Source organism: Gambusia affinis, linkage group LG11 (assembly GCF_019740435.1).
Source record: "Gambusia affinis linkage group LG11, SWU_Gaff_1.0, whole genome shotgun sequence".
Taxonomy (NCBI): domain Eukaryota; kingdom Metazoa; phylum Chordata; class Actinopteri; order Cyprinodontiformes; family Poeciliidae; genus Gambusia; species Gambusia affinis.
In genome coordinates this window covers 26,059,239-26,077,258 of record NC_057878.1, presented here as the reverse complement: position 1 = coordinate 26,077,258, position 18,020 = coordinate 26,059,239, and the positions used below count along the sequence as shown (strand labels likewise).

The following is an 18,020-nucleotide window of genomic DNA, read 5'->3' as shown; positions in this document are numbered from 1 at the left end:
ATTCCGACTTAAAATCAGAATTTAAATTCTTTAAAGTCAGAATTCTTTTTCTTTTTTTTTTCGGTGGCCCTAATCCTCTTGCATAATTACACAACAGTGTATTAGGCCCACTGTAGATAGAAAATTAGTTAAGAGGAGTAGATTTCCTCAAAAAACAAAAACAAAAAAAAAAACTCAGGAATGTTTAGATTTAGATCTTTGAAATGAAGAAAACTTGGAAATTTCTGAGTATGAACATTTGTGAGAAAATATCAGAAATTTTGAGATTAATCTCAGGATTTTTTTCTGAAAAAACAAGGACATTTCTGAGGTTCAAAAGTCAACAGTTTTCTCTTTTCTTTCTAAATCTCAGAAATTTTCTGGGGGGAAAAAAATGAAGTTTCTAAGCTTCAAAAGTTGAACATTTTGAAAATGTCTGATAATTTTCAAAAATGTTCAACTTTTCAAAAGCCGATAGTATCAGATATTTTCTAGAAAAAAAACTTAATTTTCTGAGTTCAAAAGTCGAATATTTTTGACTTTTGAAACTTAGAAATTTGTGTGTTATTTTATTTTATCCAGAAAAAATAAAATCAGATTATATTTTATCTGAGGTTTTGTTTTAGCTGATTTTGTACATTTTGACAGATTTATCTTATTTTATTATTTATTTATTTTTTTGCTTGTGATCTTATTTGCTATTGCTTAATTTTACGCTTGCATTTTATCATACATTTGGTCTTATTTTCCTCTGATTGTAGTGTTACATATTTATTTCATTTTATTTTGGTATCATTTAGAGTTTTGCTTGACTTTTTTTCACAGATTTATTCTATTTTATTGATTCAATTTGTTTTTTAATCGTATTAGTAGTAGTTTTTGTCTTAATATTTTAAAAACCTCATAGAGCCATGTTAGTTTATTTTAGTTATTTTGCTTTTACAGTATTTTGTATTTACTTATTTAGAAAATATTTATTTTGTGAAATGAGGACTTTTATACTGATGAATAAAAAAACAACTCTGAAGTCACCATATTTTCCCTGTTTGTATGTTGATCAAGAGTCTTTACGCTCAGTCAAAGTTAAAGTTTTTTGTTTACTGGTAATTCTTTAAGCTTTTAGCCCGAGTTAAAGTTTGTTAAAACTGTAAATTAAACGATTTAAACTGTAAATTGCAAAGCAATTCGCGTAAAAGGCAGAGTAGGTCACATGACTTCCTATCAACCGCTTCGTATTATGTCGCATTTACAGTCAGTCGAACGTTTGATGTTAAATTGGCATCTGCACAAAGAAAGGCAATCGCAAGTTAGTAAATGATTGAATTACCATCAGTAGCATATTCAATTATAACTGTAGAATCGTACCGAGATAGTTTAGGAAGTTTCTATTCATAAACTATCTGGGTACTTTTGAAATCTTCCTAAAGAGGTTTCAAAAGTAACCACATGTCAGTGAACGCACCGGCAGTAGGAGTACATATTACGGTTCCCAGGATGGGTTGTCTTCTGTCTGTGGTGGGAATATTTCCCTGAAGTCCTAATGGACGGCGCTGGGAAACCTCATACTTTGATTCCGAACCAGTTTCCGAGTAAGATTCCGTTCGGTTTCTGGAGTTGTACTGGTTCCGAACGATGCTAGTACGTGTTTAAGCTAGCGACACGTTTCCGGGGAGTGGGCGTCTGTTTAGTGGGGTATCGTCCAAATATTTGGCGTTTAGTGGACTCGTTGGGGAAATTGTGTTTATGTTGTTAACTTTTCTAGAGAAGCGGTAAATAAAGAGTTGAGGAACATGAACGCAGCGGAGTCCAGGAAAAAACGGTTCTGAGATGGTTCCGTCATGACTGAACTGCTGTGGATTCTGACCTGCTTGCCGCTGGCTCTGACAGGTGAGTTCAAAGTTTACCAACCAGAAACCCCAAAACACCTGGTTTATTATGATTCTCTGAGCTTTATTTGTTTTATTTATTTATTATGGGGTTCGGAGCTCGTAGTGGACGCATGAAATGCAACACACGCTCAAATCTTGGCAGGGGCAGTTAGAGTGGCACTTCCGGTGAAAGGTGCCACAGCTTAGTTTTGGCAGCTTATTTATATCCATATTTAATATTCAATCTGCCACTGAATCTGTGTCAGTTTCCGGCAGTGCGTTTTTACCCTTTCACGATTCTTTGATTTTGTTTATACTTTCTCCATAAGTCAGGAGTATACAGAGGAGTGCAGAATGCTCTAAAGAGAGCTACTTTCACTGAAACAGAACACATCCCGAACTTGTGTAGTAGCATGTGCATGCATTAAACGACGTTGTCTGTAAATGACCATATCATCTGTTATGTAATATCCCAGGTATTTGACACCAACACACACTTTAAGAACAACACTAAGGAGAAATCAGGAAGTACCAACTTCTGATGCTCCTTAGTTCTTATAATCATGTTACTTTTTAATGCTTTGTACATAATGTCATCCTCCTGACCTTGTTGTGAGCAGGTCCTCAGTAATTGTTGAAGATCAGCAGTACAAGAACTAAAAATAACTAAATCATCAGCATACATGAGATGGTTAATTGAAAGGCTGTTTACATCGTTTTAAACTGTGTGATTGTGAGCGTGAGTGGGAATAAAAAGTGTTGCAGCCACTTTGATAAATCATCCAGAAGAGGGGACAAAATACTTCCCTGTCTAACCCCATTTCTTATTTTAAAAGGAGCTGACACACAGTTATCCCATCTTATGTACATTAACTGATGCATGTACCAAATGGACAAATAGATCTGGGAACTTCTCTCTGTTGTGTAGCTTTTAAAATAACTTTTTATGATTAACCCAATCAAAAGCCTTCAAGGAATCAATAAAACACATAAAAATTGTAGAGTTGTTCCTAATATACAAATCTGAAATCTCTTTCAAAGCAAAGACACACATATCTGTGCCATGCTGTGATTTAAAACCAAACTGGATATCCGAAGTAAGGAGAGAATGTTCTATCTTACTTAATATAATCCTCTCCAGAACCTTGGATAGTACACTAGCTAAAGCTATGGGCCGATAATTTCCCTGTTATTTATTTTGAGTCAGGTAAAATGCCATGGACTTAAAACCCAGTAAAACCCAGAGCAAGCAAAGGAAAGAGTTTTCTGCTTACTATTCTTTTTCCACTGAGCAGTATTTGTTTATGTGGGGCGTTTATTGCTGTGACACACGGTCATGAATCCATGCAGTTTCCTAAATATAACCCAAAAAAAGCAATAAATAGTTCTTGCATTGTTATCACGATTACGGTTGCTACTAACGATTAGTTTAGTTATTTTTGACAATTAATTGGATACAATTATTTCTATTTATATCATCATTTCTTTATTTAATTTTTTTATCTTTCTATTTTTATTATTTTTAGTATAAATAAGTATAAAAATACTTTTATACTAATTTTAGTCATTTTCATTTATTTTTTAAAATCATTAAATTTTTTTGTTCTGTGTATAGGTGAGTGAGATACTTTTCAAAACATACAATTTTGTTATGCTTCAGTTTATCTTGTCTCTGCTGTAAAGTCAAATACTAGAAACAAAACATTATTAGTAACAATAATAAATTATATATTAATGAGTTGAAAGTATTATTATTTTTTTTGTTATTTTGGATTGTTTTTAGCTGGAAAAGTATGAAAACTTGGAAACGTTCTTGAATTTTACTGTTGGGAAAATGTACAAACCAAAACTGAACTATAGCAGATGGCCTGTAAAGAATTCACTTTATTTTTTCCCTTGATTGAAAATGGATTTGCCATTAAAAGTTGCATTTTGTCCCCTTCTGCTCACCGTTCTGGTTGTTTTTGTGTTGCAGCTGTGAGTACGCTGCCAGCACCAATAAACGTAAAGGTGACCGTGGATCAGTCGGGTTACGTGCTGAGATGGGAACCGGGAGTAGGAACCCCCAATGGGACGTCTTTCAACGTTTATACCTACAGGTGGGTCTCACCTGGAGGTGTGTTTGAGTGGAAACCGCTGCAGGCTGCTGTGGTTTCAACAGGAGAACAGTGCAGATGACTCAGTGTTTGTGTTGAGAGACTCACACCCAGAAAGAAAACCGGAGGACTTTGAGGAGTTTCACTTCAGGAAGTTTCCTAAACAAACCTGCAGCCAGCAGACGCTACCTGGGAATCAGGATAACATCAGATTTCAATTAAAGCTATTGGGACCAGATCACTTTATCAGCTGTTTTGTCTACAGTCACACAGTTTATTTATGTAGTAATTAATCACCTACTTTACTGGATTAACGGATATAATCAATACCAGTTTGTTAAAATCCTGTCTGAATGTTGAATTTCATTGAACTTTCCATTAACAATTATGATAAAACTCTAAATGAGGAAATGTGTTTGTAGTTACTAAAATTTCACTTTGTAGTTATATTTGGGAAAACAACACCACTACAAATTATTAATACAGTTGAGTAAGCTTGTTGCAATAAATCAATTAATTGCACAATTAATTAAAATGAGCTGAATAATTTCCATTTGCATGATTATTTATTTCTCTATTTCTACCAAAACTGGATGACAAAAGTTTTCAGTCTCAACAAGCCCCTTTTAAAGGATGATTTTCTTTACACAAACTTCAGGTTCCATTTTATTTGTTGTTTTGTTTATTTATTTATTTATTTATTTATTTATATTTATTTATTTATTTTTTGCTCTAGTGCCCTTTATTTGATAGTTAATTGACAGGAAAGTGGGTAATTAAAGAAGGGGGAAGACATGCGGCAAAGGTCGCCAGGCCGGGAATCGAACCCGCAACGGCCACGTCGAGGACTAAGGCCTCCTTATGTAGGTTGTGCTTAACCCCTGCGCCACCACAGCACATCCCTGTTTATTTATTTTATATATTTAAAAAGTCTTCCAGGTCCAGACTTAAATGTTTGTTATAAATTTAAATTTATTGATCTTGGAGAGGGTAAACTTACTTGTCTGTTACATTACTTAAAAATTGTCTCAAAACATCAGTATTATGGTTTATCTCAATAACTTCTGGGACAATTTATCATCCAGCTAAATTTTGTTATTGAGAAAATCATTTTTGGATAATAAGATTTCATTTTGCTCAGTTCTGTTTTCAGAATGAGCTGTTTCAGAGCGTCCTGTCACTTTAAATCCAAATAAACTGCTGCTGGCCACACACTCAATGGCTACAAACAGATTCAATTAAAATTCAAAAATACTCTATTGATCCCAGACGGTGACAAAATTAGATGTCCAATTATACCATTGTACATATTTGAAAAGCAGAAGTGGAACCTCCTGCACAACCAACAAGAATGCTGCAAGTAGTTTCTGGATGGAAAGTTGACAACAAAACCTTTGTCTTTTCCAGCAGCCATTGTACAACAGTAAAATCTGCTGACCAAACATGCTGGAACTCTGCTGGGGTTGCTAGGGGATAAATGGAACTCTGCTGGGGTTGCTAGGTGACAGATGGAACTCTGCTGGGGTTGCTAGGTGACAGATGGAACTCTGCTGGGGTTGCTAGGTGACAGATGGAACTCTGCTGGGGTTGCTAGGTGACAGATGGAACTCTGCTGGGGTTGCTAGGTGACAGATGGAACTCTGCTGGGGTTGCTAGGTGAGATGGAACTCTGCTGGGGTTGCTGGGTGAGATGGAACTCTGCTGGGGTTGCTAGGTGACAGATGGAACTCTGCTGGGGTTGCTAGGTGACGGCGCAGTTCCAGTCAGTTCTGACTTTTTGAAACGCATTATTTTCCACACACCAAAAATTATTTACAAAAAAAACAGCTGGGTGGAGTTTTTAAGGGTTTTTAGAAGTAGTTGAGACCCAAATGGAATTATGGTACACAAAACATCTAAAATGTGAACTTTCCATAATAGGTTTGCTTTAAAAAAAAACTGTTCCTTTAGTTAAAGGGGAGTGGGGAAAGCTCAGTTTAGATACCCCTAGATTTTTTTTTGTTTGTTTTGAATTTGAGTCTCATGGTGAACGTAGACATTAAAAATTATTTCAGGGGCGTGCTGTGGTGGCATAGTAGGGGATAGGGCGACCCACGTTTGGAGGCCTTGAGTCCTCGACGCGGCCGTCGCGGGTTCGATTCCCGGACCCGATGACATTTGCTGCATGTCTTCCCCCCTCTGCTTCCCCCTTTCCGGTCAGCCTACTGTCATATAAGGGACACTAGAGCCCACAAAAGACCTCCTGGTGGGGGAAAAAATAAATAAAAAAATGATTTCAACCTCTTGTTTTCTGCTTGGTTTTCCTTTTCCAGAGAGAAACCAATATATCAGTGGGTCTCAGTATGCCAAAGCGTTCAGAGTCCACTGGCCTGCAACCTGACTAAAACATTTGGGGACCTACTGCATAACTTTAAAATCAAGGTGGAGGCTCACCTGGGGAACCGCACATCCAAATCAGCCCAACTTGAAGATTATAAACCAGCAGGTGAGTCATCTTCATGTTTGGACCAGGGCTAGCATAGCTTTGGTATTGAAGGTATTGGTATTGAAGCTTTGTCTGAATCAGTTTGTTTTGTATTATTTTTATTAAACTGGTTATTTCATGTTGTTTTATTTCAAAATGGAAAGTGTGCATTGCATAATATGACAGAGTTAGCCATAAGGGCTAATTTGTAGTCCCTTAAGGTACAATAATATAAACAAGTTTCAGTAATACTTTATTTGAAGTGGTACTCTATCATAAACTCGATATAGCACCTGTCATGAACATGATGGAGTCTTCACGTTTAATGCAAAGTTGCATTAAAAGAGCATTATTTAGCATTATTTGGTAAATTATTGCATTTTTATGCAAAGTTGCATTAAAACCTACATTAAAAATCAAGTAAAAGATTCAACTGTACATTGAAAGCATCAATATTTACCAAATGACACTTGACTACAGTCGTAAACGTTCATGAAGACTCTTTCATGGTGTCATGTCAGTCTTACGCTCAACCCTTCAAAAAAGTCTTACACAAGCTTCTTCCAAAAAAAGGTAATAATTATGATGAACAAAGCCCATTTATTATCAAAATGAACATATTAAGTTACAAATTTTAGAAGAATAACAAGAACAGTACATAAAAACAGAATCACATGGAGTTTTTCCTTTAGATTCTATTTCCTCATATTTGGTTGGTTAGTTTGCTTTTACATTCTGGTCTGATGTTTGTTGTTTTGCAGTATCAAATGAAAACAATCTGAGGAGCGATGCCACTCCTTTAAATGGTTCACTTATTTTAACGATTGCCTCGGGGAAACTTTCATAATTTACAACATGTTTGCACTCGTCTGAGCTTTGGGTTATGCTTCGTAAACCATGTGATCGTGTCTCTGCCCCGCCAGCCCACCTGCCTCTGCCCAGGCTGATCGTCACATCGTGCAGCAACAAACTCTGCCTGAGCTTCCAGCCTCCATACTCTCGCTACCAGGAGACCTACGACAATATCAGTTATGATCTTCTGATCAAGAGCAGCAACACCAAGGTAAGGAGAGAATGTTTCAGCAGCCTGGATGCTTCATGTTAGCTTCCTGTTAGCATCATCAGAACCTAAAGGAGTTAAACTTTTATACAACTTGCTGAGCATGAATCACAAATATCTCCATGTGATTTGGTCTGAAAAGCCTGCAGCAGCATGAGGTTACCACGGGATTTATTCAGGATGTCAGAAGAAGAGGTTTCTCTTCCTATAAATAATATAACTACAGGAATTGTTTTCAAGTTTATAGATAAAATAATTCAAACCTCCACTGCAAGTGAAGATTATTGGTAAGATATCGAAACTAGAACCTCAACTCGTATTAAAGGTTTTGAACTTTAACAATGACTTTAGTCTCATCATACTGTTACAACCTGCTGCAAAACGATTAATTGTGATTAATCGATGGTTGAAATAATCACCAACTAAGTTACTAATCAATTAATTAACTGGAGCAAATGGATTCAAAAATATGCCATTTGCTAAAAGCAGAGCAGTAATTAAGCCAAAACTCTACAAAATGTAGATAAGTTTTATATTTAAGATAAAAAAACGTTCTGTAAACATGTTCTACCTTGATACAAGTACGTGGCGGTTTTATCTTCAGGAAGAACCTTGGAGGTTAACGTCTGCTGATGCCATGATGGTTTCCACTGTGTATAATAACTATATTTGACGTCTGAAGCAGGGCTGAAATGATTAATCGATTATTGGAATAATCGGTAACTAATTTAGTAATCAATTAATTGCTAACTGGAGTGAACTGATTAGAAAACAGGAAATTCGCTATCAGAAACTCATCCTCAAAGGCGTAAATTAAGCCAAAACTGTGCAAAAATGCATAAAGTTTGTATTTAAGATTCAAGTGGCCTAGTTTTTTTTTGTTGTATTTTTTGTCACCTGGCTAAAATTCAATTTAAAAAAAAAGTGTGTTTGTGAATATACGTTTTGATGTGCCTTGGTTGTCAGCAACACCAAGGCCACCATCTTGTTTTACAGCTTTTATTTATTTGTACTTTTATAAAAAAAATTTTAAATGAAGAACACTTTTATACTTTGGCATCAGTTTTACAAATAAGGAAATATTTCATCTTTCAACACATCAGCATCAAATCAGTAGTGAGACTCTGAAACTATTAAGCTACAGCTGAGTTTATTTCAAAGAAAGAACCACCTGGTTGTCACGACACTATTAAAGATTTTTTCTCATCAAAACTTCTTTTTTTAGTAATTTAAGACAATCTTCTGATAAAACTGCATCTTTATTCTGCCAACATAATAATATTCCTTGTTAAACAAAAAGAGGAGGGTCCGTCGGATTGTCGAACCTCAGATTCAGGAAGAGCAGTGTGGTTTTCGTCCTGGTCGTGGAACACTGGACCAGCTCTACACCCTCAGCAGGTCCTGGAGGGTGCATGGGAGTTCGCCCAACCAGTCTACATGTGTTTTGTGGACTTGGAGAAGGCGTTCGACCGTGTCCCTCGGGGAGCCCTGTGGGAGGTTCTCCAGGAGTATGGGGTACCGGGCTCTTTGATACGGGCTGTCAGGTCCCTGTATGACCGGTGTCAGAGTCTGGTCCGCATTGCCGGCAGTAAGTCGGGCTCGTTTCCGGTGAGAGTTGGACTCCGCCAGGGCTGCCCTTTGTCACCGATTCTGTTCATTACTTTTATGGACAGAATTTCTAGGTGCAGCCAGGGTGTTGAGGGGATCCGTTTTGGTGACCTTAGGATTGCATCTCTGCTTTTTGCGGATGATGTGGTCCTTTTGGCTTCATCGGGACGTGATCTGCAGCTCTCGCTGGAGCGGTTCGCAGCCGAGTGTGAAGCGGCTGGGATGGCGATCAGTGCCTCCAAATCCGAGGCCATGGTCTTGAGCCGGAAAAGGGTAGAGTGCCTTCTCCGGGTCGGGGGGGGGTGTCCTGCCCCAAGTGGAGGAGTTCAAGTATCTCGGGATCTTGTTCACGAATGGGGAAGAAGGGAGCGGGAGATCGACAGGCGGATTGGTGCAGTCAAGCGGGCGCTGTATCGGTCCGTCGTGGTGAAGAGAGAGCTGAGCCAAAAAGCGAAGCTCTCGATTTACCGGTCGATCTACGTTCCCACCCTCATCCATGGTCATGAGCTTTGGGTCATGACCGAAAGAACGAGATCGCGGATACAAGCGGCCGAAATGGGTTTTCTCCGTAGGGTGGCTGGGCTCTCCCTTACAGATAGGGTGAGAAGCTCAGTCATCCGGGAGGGACTCAGAGTAGAGCCGCTGCTTCTTCACGTCGAGAGGGGCCAGTTGAGGTGGCTCGGGTATCCTGTCAGGATGCCTCCTGGACGCCTCCCTGGTGAGGTGTTCTGGGCCCGTCCCACCGGGAGGAGGCCCCCGGGGAAGACCCAGGACACGCTGGAGGGACTATGTCTCTCGGCTGGCCTGGGAACGCCTTGGGATTCCTCCGGAGGAGCTGGTGGAAGTGGCTGGGGAGAGGGAAGTCTGGGCCTCCCTTCTGAAGCTGCTACCCTCGCGACCCGACCCCGGATAAGCGGAAGAAGATGGATGGATGGATGGGTTAAACAAAAATTCTCATACCCTGGGCCTGATAATTTACAACTCACAGAAAAGATGACTGAAACAAAAAAAGCCACTTTCTGGAAATGTTTTTTGTTATTTATTTTTTAGAAAAAATTGCATTAAAATTGGAAATAGGATCTGTTACGAACAGAATCTGAGATTTCACGTTTACGCTGTAAACATCTAAACTGATGTTTTTGTTGTTGTTTTTAACTAAAAATCACCCGTTCTTCTTCATGTCAGATCATAAACATTCGTTCTCTGGAAAGAATGGAAAATGTGACGGATCTGGTTCCGGGCAATGATTACTGCGTCTCCATCCGGTTCAGCTACACCCTGTATAAACTGTGGTCCAACTTCAGCCAGCCTGAATGCATTTCCGTCCCAAAAGTCTTTTCTTCAGGTGGAAACATTTTTTCCTGTTGTGCTTCAGTCTGTATTTACCCAGTTCACCTGTTTTTATTGCACAGACAAGCTATTTAATGTTTTTATTAAGCTGCTAAAATGCCAAACTGAGACTTCTAAATATTTTTATCAAGTTTATTGAATTTTTCTTTTGAAGTCCAAAGAAATTAAGTGTTGGTCTTTTGACTAATATTGGGATCCTATTCTACAGACCCCATTTGTGTTTAAACGAGAAAAAAAGGAAAAAGTGTGAAATTTAAATAAAATAGAAAAATTACACAAAATTAACCAGAAGCTTACATACTTCTGTGTACAGATGTATAAAAACACTTTTATTTTTCCTCACTGTGAAGTGAAATCAAAGTATATCTTTTTTGTTTTAGGTTAGTTAGAATTAGTAAAATTAATTGTATTTGCTAAATGCCAGAAAACTAAGCAGGAACATTTTTTTGAGATTTTTTTGTTACTTTCTTTGTATATTGTGTTTTAAGTATTTAATTTGAGCAGTAAGGGCTCATTTGTTGGATTGTTTCAGCATAATGAAACTGTATTATGACTTATTGAACTTTATAGTTGTGATAAAGGTAGTTTTATATGTTCATAGTTTTGTTAAATTAGTGGTTTATTTCCAGACCAGTCAGGTGTTCAGGTCATGTGTGAGACATTTCAAAACATAAAATCTTTGTTTCCTCATCTCTGGTGTAGAATGTATAAGATTTTATCAATAATAGTAGTAAATCAACACTGCCTATTTATTTTGGTGATGGATTGTTTTTAATGTCAAGTTGGTTCTAGAAAATTTTGAAAAATGTGTGAAAAGTGTACAAACCCTGATAGAAAACTTAAAAGAAAAAAACTTATTAAAGCGGAAATAAATCCTGTGTGTGAAAGGTAGAAGGTCCAGTCAGTTTCTGCTGTGATGAAAGTGTTTTCTCTGGATTAATCAGTTAAAATAATGTGTCCTCCTTGCAGACGCAGTCATTTCTGCAGTGCTAAGTTTACTGGTGATGGGCATCATCGCTGTCTTTGCTCTGCTGTTCTGGACCGGTTTCATCTGTCTGAAACGGCGTCCGATGCCTTCGGTTCTGGTGAGTAAAACGCAGCCGGATGGGAAAACGGAAAACGACTTTAGGATGTGGAAATATGGTGGGAAAAAATATGGAATATTGTGGATTTTCTATCCCTTATTTCAGAAAGTAAACCTCTTATGTTCATGTATAAAAATCAATACCTTAAAATGTCTTAAATTCATGCCCCTATAAAAATCAAGGCCTTAAAGAGTCTTAAATTCACGTATCTAAAATTAAGGCAATAAAATGTCAGATTCGTAGGAAAAAAAGCCCTTAAATACACCAAACATGGTAGGACGATTTAATCTTGTATATTTAGTTTTTTTTTTGTGCAAACTTTTGACTTGCACGCAGACTCAAGGCTGTTGCTGCTGCGGCTACTGCTAACTAGCTGCTAATATATCTTTGCTAGCTAGTTAGATTTTTTATGTCCATCATGCCTAAGTTTAAATTTATTGTCTGTTGACTGGATAACGTTCATCTTCGCCAGTTGCCAACACACATGATTTATTTGTGATTTTCCTGTGAGCATTTCTGTCTTGATAAAAGTCCTAAATTCTGTTCATAATGGTCTTAAAAAATCTTACATTTGAGTTGGTGAGGTTAAAAGTCATCTTTTTAGGTGAAGGAAAAGTTTTAATTTTACTTTTAAAAAGAGGCCCCAGACTCTGGATAGTTATGGTCAGCATGTCTGGTTCTGCTGGTTCTGGTCCACTGGGTTCCACAGCCAACAAACATACTTTTCAGAAAACCCAGCATTTCTTTTTTTGTGATCTAAAGTAATATTCAGACTTTTCGATGAATTAATTTGTCCGTTGAAAATGAAATGAGAATGAAGCCTCAGTTTGGATTAACGGCACGAGGCTGGTACATCGAGAAATTTCTGAGAAAATTGCTTCAAACGTTTCTGTGAAGAAATAAAAACAGCGGCGTGGTTTCTAACAGGAAGCTGACTTCGAGGAAGAGCACTCAAAGCAAACCTCTCGCTTTGTCCTCACATGAAGGTAACAGAAATGGGTTTCAGGTCACCTCACCTCTCCAATATGCCGAATGTTTTCAATGATGCACTTAGTTTAAACACCACAGGTTGTCGTCTATAACCATTGCGGAAGGCTTTCTATCTCAACCTCTAAACCCACATAAATGTCTGCTGTGCAAAGATGAGTAATTTAAAACCTGAGGATCGGATAACGCAGCCATTAAATTGTAAAGAGCAGTTACCAGTAAACACACCCTGCTACATTAGAAACTTTTCAATTTCAAACTGTTTGAAAGACTGAACATTTGTGATAACAGGAAGGAACCTTAGCTACCATGTCAGCACTCTCAGACTGGAGACTTGGCCTTGGTTGTTTGTTTTTTTTTTAAATCTGTGGTCTGCAACACCGAGACAAAAAAGAAACACCCATCTGCAGAGACCTCATGGTTTCCGGTGAATGTTTCATGGTAGTTTTGCACGTGTTATTTCCCCCCTGGGAAACTTGCATGCTACTTGCATAACTTTACATAAATAATCTTATGGAAAAAATACACTTTGCTGCTTGTAGCTAGCTATTCTAGCATTAACCAATACACCAACATGCTGTTATGCATTTATTGGTCTAACTGAATGAGTTGCAGACTAGGCTGAGCAGTTTTACCGTCAAGCTCAAAATTATTCATAGCCCTGACAGAAATCAGTGGAATATTTGCTGATGATTTTCAGCACAAAGATTTTTTGCTCTTTCCCATATTGCTTGAAACCTGTGGCCTGCTTAATAATCTGGAACATCCTTCTTAAGTAGATTTTCTTTAATTGAGCTCACCAGACAAACTAATCAACCAGCTCTCTGAAATTAACGATTGTGATTCAAAGAGCCCTGACACACAATACCATCTATAAATTTAATAAAACAACAAAAAATTTAATCTTTGACACTTAAATCCAATTTACATAATAATTTGCTACACGGTGTGCAATAAAGGTCTTCACTGCCTTTGCTACATTATATTCCTGATGCATTCAGGAACATATTTTAAACTTTTCTGAAAAAGTGTTTTTAATCTCCAGATGTAGTAAAGCTAAACCTACTTTTCCTGTCTCTCCACCAGACCTCCATTTCTCACTTAGAAGAAGTGAAAGTTTCGTCCTGTGGAGATGCCCAATCGTCTCTGCTTAAGGTCAGGTCGATGGCGCCCCCTGGAGGCAAGAGGACATCCAGCAGTTCAGAGGAATCAGATGAGGAGAGCTGCACAGAAAACTCCGGTTTGAGCTCCTCTGGAGCAAATTACGCTCTGCATCAGGGCGCCAACCCGCTCTCCTCCACCTCATCATCTTCATCATCCTTATCTTCTGCTTCCAAACCGAAACCTCCACCCAACCGGACCCCTGACTCGCAGCACGAGGTTCTAGTTGTTATAGAACCTCGGCCTGGAGCTGAACAGAAACTTGATAGTTTAGAAAAAAGGATAACTGAGGAAGAGGAGGCGGCGGTGAACGTTGGACAGGAAGTGAACCTCCTCACTTTGACTTTCGGCTGGCCGGAGGAGGAAGAGGAGGAGAAAGCAGATGAGGAAGGCTGCCCAGATGTTCCAGATGAGTTGCGCGCTCTGGCAGCTCCTCTGGCTCATCCTCCTCAGCCTGCTGATGATGCCGCGGCGTCATACTGTACTGATGAAGATGAAGCTTACGATGACTGCGACTACATGTGCAGACAGGCCATGTGACGCGTCTCCAATCCTGTCTGGATCAGCTGGACTGACCCGGTTCTGGTCAGGAATAGATTTCCACTCCGCCTTCTTTAAAACAAATCTACACATAGATTTGTCATCAGATTGGATCTTCCTGTGTCAGTTACTGCATGTTGGCACTTCAGATCATTTAGTGGAAGACCTTCAACCTCCCCAGATCCAAACCAGTGTTGGGTTTTGTTTTTTGTTTTTTTTTAGATTAACGAAGCTAAACGAATAGAAACATAAATGCAGCGTGCGCTGGGCGCCTACCGAGCCACTCCTTGATGAACCCAAACGCAGCCAATGTTTTCCCTCAGGGTGATGAATCGCTGGTAGCATGTACATCTGTGCTGCTACGAGTCTCCATGGTAACGATTCAAACCGCTTTCTAGCCCTCCCACCGACAAAACCACAGTTAGCGGCTGGAGTCTGTTCAGCCCACAAACTTCAGAACCAGGGGTGGGCTTAAGATACTATTTTCATAACGATGAAGTGACAATAAGGGCTACTTGCTTCTTTTCTAGGTAACTGAATGGCTGAGTATCACATGATACAGTTTGCTGGACAATAAATTGTCCCTGAAATTATTGCGTTAAGCGATATTATCATTTTGACACCATTAACTAATAATAATAAAGGCATATTTATGCAAGTATACCAACTCAAAGATTTAAAAAACTTTAATTCCTACAGAAAGTTTAACCTGAAAACAAAACAACAATGATTAAAATGGATTATGACGTCTATAATTAAAATTGGCTTAATTATAGAGTGAGTGCCCCCAGGCAAAAGGGACAGTGAGTGCAAACTAACTACTTAGTTCTCGACTCAAATGTTTATCAAAATAACGGCGGTTTTTCAGTGATGTTACTGGGGAGGATCTCTGTAACGATTGTTGTCCAAACTGAAATGATCCAACCTGTTTTAACTTGTCATGCTATTAATTGATTTATTGTGACGGGCAATAATAACCCCACAAACACAAGTATTACTCTTGAAAAATGCTCCTTTTTGTAAAAGCTTTCTTAGGCCAGTCACATAAAAAATATTATTTATATTATTAGGCTGCAAATCATAAATGCTTTTAATCATATTTTCACATTTATTGATTCTTTCATTGAACAAATAGTGGGGAAAATAGTAAAGGTATGATAGTTTTAAACATTAATTGGAATTTATCATGATGACGATATATCAAGATTCTTGCCATACGAAATGTATTACGATAAATGATAAACGATATGATAAACGCTGAGCCCTCGTTCTTGATTCTGCCCTGTTTGATGGTTTATGTTAGCTTATTATCTGTTCTGCTCTTTGTAGAGTAAAACTAGTAAAATACAAGCAAATGTTCTCTGGTTAATTAGTCAGAATGTTTTTCCCCACTGTTGGAAATGCGCAACGGTTGCTTGAAAACTGACTGGCACAGCAACAAGCAGGGGAGGGTCACTTAGGCTGCATTCACACCAGTCTTGTTTAGTTTGCTTTAATTGAACTCTAGTTCATTTGCCTAGAAAGTCCGGTTCGTTTGGGGAGGTGTGAATGCATAAAAAGCAAACTGCTAGATTTAGACAAAACTTAATAGGAATAATTAATATTTTTGCACGTTTTTAGACTTGGATTTGGTTTCAATAAACAGCCAAATCACTTAAAAAACATTCAGAAGTGCTTTTGGCAATAAGTTGTCCATTTCAAAAACCTCCCAAATGTTGCGTTACGAATCAGCAGGCACTGCCCGTTACCGAGCAACGCCAGCCCGTTACTGAGCAACGGTCTGAGTGGACCGTTGAGTGGCCCAAGTGGAACTCCAGAACGTTTGATTAGTTTTCCGTTCATCCGGCGGCTCATCATCCCCTCATTTCTAACTTTAACCGCCCGGTTTCTCGTTTACACCTCGTAGGTATTTGTTTCAGATTCGATTCTGGCATTTCTTTTAACATTTACATCATGCAAAAGGACCAATTATTAGTTTTCTGGGTATTATTTTAAAGTTCAGCTGTGAAATGAAAACATTTCATCATCTTTTGTTCCTGCACTCCAAAAACACTGAAGTATTTTTGGTCTGGTGTACTTGAAATAAGACAAAACATATAAGTAACCTTTCGGCAAAATATAGGAGTTTAAGTGAATAATTTCTTAATATTGATGAAAAATTACTAGTTTTACTGGTAAATTATTTCTATTACATAACATTTTTGCAGGTTTATGTGGGAATGTTAATATTAAGGAATTATTACCTAAAACAAGTTTTTGTATCTTGCTAAAACGTTACTTTAATTAGTTTTGTCTTATTTTCAAGTGTGCTAAGATATTTCCACTAAACTAGACCAAAAACATTTTGTGTTTTTGCAGTGTTTTTCACTTGTTACAGTATTTTTTTTGTTGTATCCGTTTGTCTTTTTTTTCCAAATGGACTTTTAAAGGTGAATCATGAACCAACAGCTGTGCAGATGCTACATTACCTCGTTTTCAGCTGATTTAGATAAAGATGCACTGACCTTTTCTATCATTTTGTTCTGTGAAGCCATTTTTGGTCTGTAAACACCTCAATTAGATTGACCTATTTTTAGTTCATGAACAGTAATTAGACACAGTTTAGGAAGATTTTGATACTTAACTCGTGTAATTTTTACTGTATAATTTGATTTTATGTTTTAAGTTGGTTAAAAAAGCACAATCAGGAACTCCTAAGTTTTGTTTTGCTCTGATAAAGGTTGATGTTAACCCAGGTGGTTAACTCTTTCCAAATCTGTATCAGATACTGCAGTCTGGATGTTTTGGTGAAATGTTGCCATATTTTTTAGTTGTTTTGTTTAAATGTTCAATAATATTCATTTTGTAATCCTGACTGTTCGATCAAATTCTCACCTTGTTCAGCCATAATCATTTTGCCTGTGAAATGGGACCGCTCCGTATGGAACGCTCCGTCTGTTGCATCTTTTATATTTTTGTATTTTGCACTGATGATGGGAAAATTGTAAATAAATTGTACAAAGAAGCAGTTTTTTAAACTTAAGTCTTATTCTTCATTTTAAATTCAGGATGTTGTGTAATCTTGTCTATTTTTGATTATGGACGGCGCTTCCAGCTGGATGGTTTCCAGGATTCAGTCACTGGTTTGATTTATTCTTTTACCAAGTTGATTTTATTTAATGTTTTATAAGCTCTCCAACACGGCTCATGATGGGACCTCCACCGTGTTTTACTGCTGGATTTACATTCATTGAGACTTTGAACGAAAAAAATCATATTTAAATTATACATGTGGGACAATTTTCTGCACGATTTGGATTCAGTTAAATTTGAATTCAATAAAAATATGTCCTTATGACTGTAACTTATTTTATTAAGATTCTAGTTTTTGATTCTTTATATTTCATAAATACAATATGAAATGTGTGGAGAAAAAGTAACAAAAATCTGTAAAACTATATTAATATTCATAAGCTCATTCAGTTTATAGAAAATCAGTTTGAACAATAAACTATTTACCAATCCATTGAGCAATCTATCACCCTTCAATACAGGAAGATATAAAATTTTAAATCTGGTATTATTTTGTGTTTCTGAATTTACAAAAAAAAAGATTCAAGAGATGCATTATTGCTAAAATTAGATTCATGTCCCCACAAGACTGAAAAATTGGTTCATGCCTTTGTTTTAAGTAGACTTGATTACTGCAATGGAATTTTTACTAGATTATCAAAAAAAGCAATAAGCTTCTCCAGAATGCTGCTGCAAGAGTCCTAACTAGAACAAAAAGAGATCAGCATATCAGTCCAGTTCTCAGATCCCTGCACTGGCTGCCTGTTGCTC

General features: G+C 37.6%; 1 protein-coding gene across 3 annotated transcripts; it reads left to right on the top strand.

The window, feature by feature from the left end:
• Positions 1 to 1,261: 1,261 nt before the first annotated feature.
• LOC122839754 (interferon alpha/beta receptor 2-like) lies at positions 1,262 to 17,215 on the top strand. Of its 3 annotated transcripts, none has more exons than XM_044131686.1 (8): positions 1,262 to 1,285; positions 1,742 to 1,866; positions 3,823 to 3,946; positions 6,256 to 6,428; positions 7,331 to 7,470; positions 10,261 to 10,420; positions 11,395 to 11,510; positions 13,584 to 17,215. In XM_044131686.1, the coding sequence occupies exons 2-8, from the start codon at positions 1,818 to 1,820 to the stop codon at positions 14,196 to 14,198; spliced, it is 1,377 nt and encodes a 458-aa protein (XP_043987621.1). In that variant the 5' UTR covers positions 1,262 to 1,285; positions 1,742 to 1,817; the 3' UTR covers positions 14,199 to 17,215. The 3 variants fall into 3 exon arrangements, with proteins under 3 accessions (XP_043987621.1, XP_043987620.1, XP_043987619.1); XM_044131685.1 differs by lacking the exon at positions 1,262 to 1,285 and adding an exon at positions 1,443 to 1,568; XM_044131684.1 differs by lacking the exon at positions 1,262 to 1,285 and having other exon boundaries at positions 1,443 to 1,866.
• Positions 17,216 to 18,020: the final 805 nt, after the last annotated feature.